Genomic DNA, 10369 nt, shown 5'->3' on the forward strand with positions numbered 1-10369 from the left:
CATTTCACTCTTTAAAAGCAGGTAAACATAAGGTGCCAAACTGCTTTTGCTGTATAGTCAAGTCTGTTTTAAGACTTGACTAACCATAAGCACAATGATCACTTACTGGTTTTGTTTAAACTGAAATGTTTGTTCAGAGTTTGAGAAGATGCCTGTTAAGATTCTCTATATTTCTGCATTTATAACTCAGACCTAATGGTAAAGAGTCTCTAATTGTTAAAGAAAACAAATGCTCTTGCAGCCTGAAAGGCATGGTCTGCTTTACTATCATCTAAAAATTTGGTAGAACTGAAAAAAGGTTTTTGTAGTGTCAACATTCTTCCTTGGTGTGGAAAGCCTCTTAAAACTGCAGATTTGCTTTTGCTAATCTGCTCTTTCCCATTTAGCAAATATTGCCTTTCCTTTTGCTTTTTCCCTCCACAACTAGTGGAGCTGAAATGAGCACTGCTGGTTTTTTTTGTTTGACAACAGCAGATTCAACTTACATAATAGCTGTTTCTCATGCCAAGGCACTCTCGTTGATGCTGGTGCACAAACAAGGTCAGCTGAGTCCAGGGAACAGGGTATTCAACTGCTACTGAGGAACCATGGTATTTTTGTGGGTCACCAGAAATAGCTGTGCTGCTTAAATAATTTCTCAAAGGAGTTGTGAGGGCTTACTCTTAAGTGCTTGAGAGCTGAAAACTATAGCTGCACTACTGACCTAGGAAGGAGCTAACCTAGTAGCACTTAAATGCCCCTTTATGCTGCCAGAACATGGGACTTCTATTAGAACATGTTAAACATGCTCTAAGATAGCAGAAGTTTGCTCAGTATCCTAACATAAGGTAAAATTTAAATCTGCACAGCCCTTCACAGGGGGTTTTCTTAAAGGACAGTACAAGTTTCACAGATTTAAATGTAGTGGCTAAACAAAGTCTGGTTTTCACACAAACTACACAGTTGTTTTGGTATACTTTGTTTCCTCAGCAGAGGAAAGTAAAACAAAGCCATGCCGTTTACATGCTTGCTGTTGGAAGAGGGAACATGAAGCCTAATGTAAGGCTTTGACTAGTGCCCAATGCAACTGGAAGACTTTTCAGTTTCTTTACATGTTCTTTGGCCAAAATCTGTGTGTCATGCTCTCTCCCCTTGGCTGAAATGCAGGTTGAAGTTACGGATCACGCTAAAGGTTTTTCCATAGGAAAGGAGTGCATGCAGTCCCATTCTTGCATATTCTTAACAGGTTAAAGACATTTCTTAACAGGTTGAAGACATTTCTCTGCTGCTCAAGGCTGTTGTCATAGGAGTTTTAAGGGTTTGTGTGTTTTATACAAGTTAAGAATATCTATCCACTAATTTTGTAAAGGAGTTCTCTTCCTTGGCAGTATCCCTAATCCTACTCTTCTTGCCAGCATCAAGAAATAAATTTGGCTTGCAGTACAGTATGTAACTTGGAGCAAGAATTAATCCTCCTCTTAGCATTGTAATAACTTTAAAGAACCACTTGCTTACTGGGAGTAAAACAAGGTCTTTGAACTGGAGTCATTAACTTCAAATATTAAACAACTTGCTGCTGCTTGCTTTGCAGAGGTCTCTCCCCACATAGTCATTTCAGAGATTAATGTTTTTCTTATTTAGATAATGCTATTAGCTTTTTGCATTTCCTACTGAGGAGTTTATGCACTTTCCTTTCGAAGTCTCAAATGTCTCCACTTTCATCTTCAGATTTTATGAAGTCTAAGGTGTCATTTCCATTTTCAGTCTAATCCTTGAAGTAAGTATGAATCTACTTCAACTTCCAGGAATGAATGTACTTCTGCACAAATACTGAGAAAGTTCAGTGACAATAGAGCAAACTTATATTCTTTAGTTCTTTTGGGGTCACTTGAGATTTTATTATCTTGGAGGAGTTTCCATTTTTTGGTGTTATGTTTTAGCAGGTAGTTTTTGGTCTTGTGGCTGAATTATCTGAAATGTATTGTGAGGTGATTTACTGTACTGTATTGATGTGTGACAGTATTTTTCTGATCAGATGGAAAATAGACAATCTGGTCTTTGGATTTAAAACTGCAGTGAACTGCACCCCCTACCTCAGATAACTGATTTAAGGAGCAGACTTTGGCTGTGTTTTGAGGAGTGGAAGGGGAAGAGAAAATGTCCAAAGGAGAAAAGCTGAGGCTGCAAAACCTCTTATCTCTGGCAAATTAGTGCAGCAGACAGCTAGGGCAGTGGCGTGTGCTGTGCTGATTTCTGCACAGTTCGGTGTGCCCTACTGACTTGTGAATGCAGAAGCTCAGTTCTGAAGTCCTAGTTTTCTTAGAAGTTGCTTAACTGTTTGATAAAGTATTTTACTCAAATTTATACATTCACACTAAAATACTAATTAAGGATAGAAACGCTTCTGAAAAATATAATGCCTATACTGACTTGGACCAAAGTTTCACATTTTTGATAATGGTAGACGCATGTCCTTAGCGGGAAGATTTTGAGAATAGGACAAGCTTGTAGCGATGCATCTCATGAATATTTTTCGTGTCCAACAGTTTTGGCTCTGGGAATTCCTGCACCAGGTGTTTCTGTTATTTGCAACTTCAATTAGCATGTTGTCCACATAGATGTTTACCTCCTGTAGCAGGGATTTCTCCAGCTTGCCTGCTTATTGTTCTGGAGAACCACAAGTATGCTTATACAGGAGAGGATAATCAAGTGAGACTTCGTGCCTATTTGATTACTTAATAGGGAAAAAAAAATCGCTTGTGGCTTGTCTAGCAGCTCTCGTAACTTCTTCAGTTTACAAATCAAATGGCTGTGCCTTTCTGCTCTTGGCATCAAGCCTACATGATGGATACCTGTCAGATCCCATGATTGACTAGTTATTTCTAAGGCAGTTGCAACTATAACTCTTGATCTCACAACTGGAGAAATGAGAGCTTTATCTCCCTTAGAGTGGTAAGTCCCACTTTCCAGAAGGACACAGTTATTTATATCTGATTCACTCTTTGAAATTATAACTTGCATATAGCGAGGTATTGAAAGTTAAAGTTTTTAATTTTACTACCATTACAGTCAAAACTGAACTCACTGCTCTACTGTATCGTGCAGTGGTGTGATGCAAGTAGTACTCTTCTAAACTGCACTTTAACAGTAGTTATAAAAACCGAAAGTGACACTGGAATGAAGACTTTGTGTTTCAAAGCAGCGGTGTTTGGCATTAAGGTTACCATCAGGTATAGCAGTTAATTTCTGCAGGCTTCCTCTTCAACTTCCTCCGAGGGTAGTTCAGAGCATGTAAAGTAAGCTCCTGTGCTAAACTACTTAGGTTAAGCTTGCTAGCCTCTTTCTCTTGATCATAGATTACTGGTTTGCAGTCTATAGATTCTTTAGAGTAGCAAGTCTAATTATATTTAATATTGCTATATAAGGAGTGGGCAGCCCAACTAGAAACACCTAGGAAAAAAGGGTGAAGAACACTGTTACAGACAAAGTCTACTGAGGCTAGCTTACACACTCTAATGTGGTTTGTTTTTGGTTTTTTTTAATACCCCTTCAGTTTATCAGCAGTTATAATGGCACTCAGAAGTATGTGGGTGTGTTAAGCTTTGGTTTTTAAATTACTATAGTACAGAAGATACTTAAATTTTCATATGCCAACGTGAGCTTCCAACATTACGTACAGAAGTTCAGTAGCTTAATTTGATGGAAATAAAGATGCAATGAGGAAACTAATTTTCCACAGGATGTCTTTGAGAATCTAAGTTGTTTTTAAATTGCCTGTATTTAGAGGTTAATATTCTGTGAAAAATGTAAGAAAATGACTATTTTCAGTAAGAAATACAGCAGATGAAGCAAGGATATTGCACAGTTCTGCACAGAAGAAGGCCAAAATCTTGACACATCTCTATGAAGTTTCTTTCTTCCAGACTCAACGCATTAATGAGTCTCAACCTTAACACCCTTGCTACAGGTCTGAAGAAGCACAGCAATTTTACAGAGAATGGTGGTTCATACTGCATTGTGTTAACTTGTTAAGTGTAATGCTTCCTTTTTCAGCTAATCTGCAAATAGTGGGTATAAATAGTAGTAATCTTCAAATAACATATAACCAACCAGTTTTTCCGCATAAAACTGCATTTGCTGTTAAAGGAAGAGAAATCTCTTCTCTGTCTGGTACTACTCTAGAGACAGGGGCTTCAGTAAACTGAGAAATTACTTGTCTGGAGCCCTGTCTTTATGTAGCTTTTATTTAATCAGGTGAAAGGAGTTGCCTTTTATTTGGATGTTTAATTACGAAGTTCATTCTTCATACCAGTCTGTTAAGAAAAACTAGTGGAACTTCAGTAATCTGCGTAATTAAATGCAGTGGAGTATGAAAATGAATAGCTTAAAAGAATAGTCTACAGATTATAGTGTGAAGCTAAGCATGTTATATGATGCTACTGAACAGAGAAGACAAAGGAGTATGTGGAGGCTATCTAGTAACTATTACTGATTACATCAAGTACTATTACTGATAATTTGATCCTACAGTTAAGACCTTGTAGAACATGTATTATCACTGTTGACTTGAGGCAAACAGGGATGACATTTCAGGTATTAGACAATGGTCATAACTGCTTCAGATTCCTCCAGAAATACTTCTCTGACACTTCTATCCAAATAGGATCTGTTTATAGATGTTCATAGTATCTGAAAGGAAACTGAAGAAACAAATCTCTTTAAGTTTTTAGATGGAATAGAAGAAACAGACCCATAAACTAATCATCCAGTACTTTATATAGAGAGACTGAACTTAACTTTATTCTAGGTGGGGGCTTTTTTTGTGTTTGGTGGTGGGTTCCCCCTGCCTTGCCCCCCAAATCATGCTTCCAAGCCACATGTATTAGCCTGTATTTCAGTGGGAGTGACTGAAGTCCAAGCAGCAGCAAACTACATGGGTCTCATGAAATAATCTACCTTTGGGAAACTGACTGCCGGTGGAAGCCAAAGTTTCACAGGATTGGGGCTTGGAGTGATAGGTACCTTACCACATTTGGAGTCCTCATTCCTTTTCCGTATTTTAAATCTTGTAATGCTAATTTTTATCTCTGTCTTCCAACAATCTTGAATGTAAAATGGTATTTCAGGTGGAATATAGAAGCAGGGTAACCATGTAACATCTAAGGTTTAATATCAAAATCTTTCCTGCTAGCTTTGCATTGAATTGGAGAGAGTAATCTAATTACTCTTGGTGATCATGTTATTCTAAATAAGCACTTCAATTTTGTAAGAGGAAAAAGTTCTGTCCTCACTTTAAAGCTCAGAAAATTGAGGGAGAATTTAATTCCAAGGTCACAGAACTGTCAGCATTGGGGTTGTGTGCTGAACACATCCAGTGCAGCAGTTGTTGATATAAGTAGACATCAGTTACTTGATAACTGGTGTGTTCATTAGTTTGTCAATAACTGGTGGTATTTAGAGCCAGTCATATTTTAGATATGCCTGTCACTTAAAAGGTCTTGTCTTTTTTTTTTGCTTTAGCATTGTATCTCGGGCTGAAATACCAGGTTCAGAAATTGTATGCTAAGTTTTCTATCACTTTATGATGCTGAGTAATACAGAACTGAGCTCTAAAAGAACAGAAGATATTTCTGCCCGGGTTGCATAAACCACAAGAACTATGGAAAATCACAACAAAATATTTGGTATTTTAAGGTTTGCTTACCTTAGTCTTTCTCTGTGTAGGTGTTGATTTTTTTTCACTCTATTGCAAATAATAGTGCTGCTTTTGTTCTGCATTTTCAAAATACATTGATTGGTCTTCCTTTATCCCAAAGCTGTTCTATAGTGGATACTTCCCAACTCCTGTACCTTTTTTCATAACCAAATAAAAATATACTGCTGAGAAAACAGTAAAACCTTATGTGCAGAAGCTTGTCCTTAGGATTAGTCTTACTCTTCCTTCAAGTGCATAAGAGCAGAAGGTGAAAGGAAGTATTTCCCTATTAGAAATGTACTGTGGATCCATCTTGGGAATCAAAATGCCAAAGAGATTAAACTCCTTTACAGAAAAAGGTCTGTTGTACCTTGATTAAGAGTTTGTATCACCTATGCCATGTAGTGGTATATATTAATGTGCTGCTTTAGAGGAAGTGTCTTATTTCTTTTGGGTAGTCTTTGCTCACTAGAATATGTAACTTCTCAAAAACCTAATCCTAATACAGAAATTAATATATGTTTAATACCTTCTAGTTAGTGTAACTTTGTAATGGAAATAAAGCTGTTGGTAAATATTACTTTTCACTTATTTGGCATGTTTTTTGTTTGTTTCAGGGTGCAGTCTCTGGGTCAGTTCAGGCTTCAGATCGACTTATGAAAGAACTCAGGGATATATATAGATCACAGAGTTATAAAACAGGTAAAATGCTTCAGATTTCCCTTGAAATAACACTTCAAAAGAATTCTCCTGGCAAATACTTTCTGCTAATCCTTGTGTGTTTTGTTGTCATATGTATGTATATATGTGTGTATGTGTGTATATGTGTGCATGTATATAAAAATAAAAATTCATAGATACACTATTTTATGTAATGTGATTATATATAATGTATGTATTTGTGGAGAAAAAGGAAGTCAGGATACATATCCTCTAAAATGTTTTTCCTTTTTGTTATGCAAAGCTTCATGCGAGAATTAACAGGATTGGTGTAACTATGAGAATGCTCTTGGGGTGGATGGCTACAAAGAACAACTCAAGATTACTCCTGTGGGACTTCTTGAGTTTTCAGAACTACCTGAAATTCAGTTCTCCAGGTATATAGGGCAAAAGCTTTGACCACTACCAGTGGGTAGTACTAATCATAAGAATATACTTGCTGTAGAGGGATTTGTGGTCAACAGCAGAAAGTTTTGCTGTTATATGGGATTTAACCTCAATTACATTGCTGTTACTTTTACGATTTTGTGATGGTGTTAATCTGATCCTGAGCTCTGTGTATTCCTTGGAATAAGGATACAAATGGCAATAGAAAACAAGCTTGTCTTTTAAATTTGTTTGAATAACAAATGCTGATTAGCTTTAAGTAGTTAAGTGGTTGGCTGTTCTATTTGCTCCATATAAGGGCAAAGGAATGGGTATGTTGAATTGTCTGAGTGTTTCCATACAAGAAACAGAAAATACATAGATTTCAGGCAAGTTGTATTCCTGTAGGTCAGTTGTGTAGGCAACTCCATCACAGCAGCCAGGTATGAGAACCTGTTGCGGGCCAGGATGGGAACAGGAGGAATGCATGATTAGAAAGTCAGTCTAAACTTTAATCCTCTATCTTTTACTTTTCTGAACTTTTCCCCTCGTTTATTTCAAATCTTGCTTGGTGGCTGTGGCATTTTAATTCATGTGTAAAAGGACAGAGTTGAAGAGACAATAGGTTCTTGTCTTGATTTGCCAGATTTACCTTTTAGGTAAACAGCTTTATGTGCTGAAGTACTGTGGACAGTGGTAAAATGTCTTAAGTATAAATTTGATTAAGTGACCTAGTGCTGATTTAATGTAGCCTACTCCTTTTAGGCTTTATTGCTGCTGAGCGCTTGCCAGTATGCCTTAATCACCATCTATCCGGTAAAGAATGGGTTAGTGGGTCTAAGGAAGAGCCTAGAAATAGATCTGTATTAAGTCACAAGTGATGCTCTACTGCCTATATATGATCTTCAGGGGGTTTTTTTTGTGGTTAGAACAAAGACTGGGTATAACAAATCTACTTGTCTGTGAAGACTGTATGGTGCTTAATCACATAGGTACTGCTTGAGGCACAACCAGGAGCCCCTATAATAGGTGCAGTTTGAGGTGAGGATTTGGGTTGCTTAATAATGCCATTTCTTGGCTTTAGATTAATAACAATTCTGAACTAGCTGTAAAAGATTGAACTCCTGATGTAGGAAAGCATACTTTAAATGATGAGGAAAAGTAAATCTTGCTAAACTGTGAAGAAAGTTGAGGTACTAAAGGGTAAGTATAGTAACTTATTATTAGCTTATGACTCAGGAATACGTAAAAAGACTGCAACTGGATGCCTTGTGTCAATCTCTAAAACATGTTAATGAAGTAAAGTGTCAAGCAGACGTGACTACAAAACTGATGGCAGTCCTGCTTCGAAGCACTGTCCTACTGATACATTTATTACATTTTGCCAGTAAATGATGCTGTTGGTTATAAAACTTACCTAGATTCATTCCTTATGGCCTCATTTAGTCTTAGGAGTTGAGTGAATTTAAATATCAGTTCCTCTCCTTTGCACAAAACTCCTGCTTTTATAGCCCAGTTCTGTCTTTTGTTGTTAGATAACTGTCACCAGTGAGCAGGGGCATTGTAGATAATTGCCTTTTTTTTAATGTGATCTTTGTTCCGAGTACTTGCTCCGTGGTCCATTTTTCCCTTAATTTAATTTCTTACTATTAACACACAAAGGGAAAAATTGTGAAACTTAAAGGTTCTGGTAACTGTTGCAAGGTAATTTAACACTGTTTTCATTTTTTTGTAATGTAAGCCAGAAAATCTAAGGCTGCTCTTTAGTTGCATAAGGATCACTTTATTTAGTGTATGTGAGGTTACATGTTTTTAGGATTGACAGTAGGCCAACACTGGGACTTCTGAAGTGAGTAGTACTTGTAGCAATAGTCCTTTAAATATTTTATTTTCTATTAAACTGTTTTATAAAAAAGTAGCATTAAAAAAAAATTGTCAGAACTTCAACTATGGGTGTATATTCAAGGTAGTATCCATTTTAGAACTGAAGTTCCTTTAGTGATTGAAATACTACTGTTGGAGTTCACGCAAAAGATGATTACAGGCTTGCTGTCAACAGGAAGGTTGCTTATCTATCTGGAAAATCTAGGTGAAGAACTATCCTTAAAAAATAAACAGAAAACTGTTTTCTTATGAGCTAACAGAAGCAAAAAATACTCCAGCAAATTAAGATATTCTGCTATAAGCTAGACAGAATTTCATTAACCTGTTTTGATAACAGGAGTCACAAGTCCTCCAAAGTAAGGTGATTTCATTTCCAAATATGAAGTTGGAGATTTGCTTAGTTAATATGGAAGAATTCACAAAGGTCTTAACATAATTGGGGGGGGGGGGGTGTAGATAGGGAGGGAGAGGAACAAAGACTTTGGAGATATTAAATGAAATCTCTTCTGTTCATATTTTTCGCAGCTGTGTTGTTCATATATAGTGACTTCAACTCACTGCTTTTATCCAAAGATTGTATGGGATTTACTTCTAGTTGTAGTAAAGTTGTTTTAAGTAAGATGTTGCCTCTATATTGGAAGGAGTTGGGTTTTTTCCTACCTTTTCATCTCTTAATTTTTTGCTTGCTTCATGGTTCTGCGTGCTTGCTTTTACTTTATCACCTCTGTGGATGGTCTTTTAGAGGAATAAAACAAAAAACCTCCTGTGTTTAAGTGAGGGAACCTACCTTAATTCCCTTCCCTACCTTAAGGACCTCTCAGAAACTGGTACTGATCAGATAAAGTCTTCTCAACAGGAACTTTTTTCCTTTTACTGCCTAAATTAAGAAGAAAGCTTATAGGCTGGTTTCAAGTAACACCTCTTGACTATTAAAAAACCAAACAACCACCCTCCCCTCAACTTTGGATAGTGTTGTTAAGAAGCTTCTGTATCAAGACAGCAAATAACCCTGATGCAGCTGCTGTTCATGAGGACACACAGATACTATTCAGCTCAAAATTTGGGTGCTTGAGAGGTTGATTCAGTAGCTTGCTGTTTGGTTAAGGTGCATTCTTCTCAGTCATGAACTGCGCACATCTCTGAAGAACCCTTTTACAACTTCTGGTTTAGGTACAGTACAGCTCTTACGACCAGCAAAAGTTATTCCTTTGGGGAAGCTAGGAAAACATGTGGACCTTGGAGCTGAAGGACTGGTGCATGAATTCTGGGTAAGAGCAGGATGTTTAGGGTGATGGAAGGAATGCAGGAATAGGGTTAGAGACTTAGTGAATAAACGAGCTGATGGAAGTTCTCTTGTGATCTGCCATTTTTTAGGATATTGTCAGAATACTTACTGTAACTTGTTTTGTTGTCTGTAACAAGTATTTTATACTTGTGCTAGGTGCCAAAGCTGTAATACTGAGAGGCTGCTTCTTCCAGTCTTCGCTCCCTTTTGGATGTAGGTCGGAGAAGATATTCTGGATACAATGGTGGAATAGTTTCATCATTAATGGGAGTTGACAATGAGAAGAGTTTTGAATGTCAACTCTTTTGTTGTTACATCAGAGCAGTACAAATTGAAATTCTTATAATTCGTGACTTCCACTTGTACTGAGGGCAATTCAGAAAATAGTGTCCTTGGATCTGGGAAATTGGCAAAAGGCCTTAATAGCTCCTTCTGTTCAT

General features: G+C 37.1%; 1 protein-coding gene across 3 annotated transcripts in view; it reads left to right on the plus strand.

Annotated features, from left to right (window-relative positions):
* Positions 1–10369, plus strand: part of UBE2Q2 (ubiquitin conjugating enzyme E2 Q2) — a 53211-nt gene that overhangs the window by 31443 nt on the left and 11399 nt on the right. For all 3 annotated transcript variants that reach the window (XM_075045582.1, XM_075045583.1, XM_075045581.1), the window contains one exon: positions 6292–6376. In XM_075045582.1, the coding sequence (XP_074901683.1) occupies positions 6292–6376 (85 nt within the window). The remainder of the gene's footprint in view (positions 1–6291; positions 6377–10369) is intronic.

The sequence above is a fragment of the Buteo buteo genome, chromosome 13 (assembly GCF_964188355.1).
Source record: "Buteo buteo chromosome 13, bButBut1.hap1.1, whole genome shotgun sequence".
Classification (NCBI taxonomy): Eukaryota; Metazoa; Chordata; class Aves; order Accipitriformes; family Accipitridae; genus Buteo; species Buteo buteo.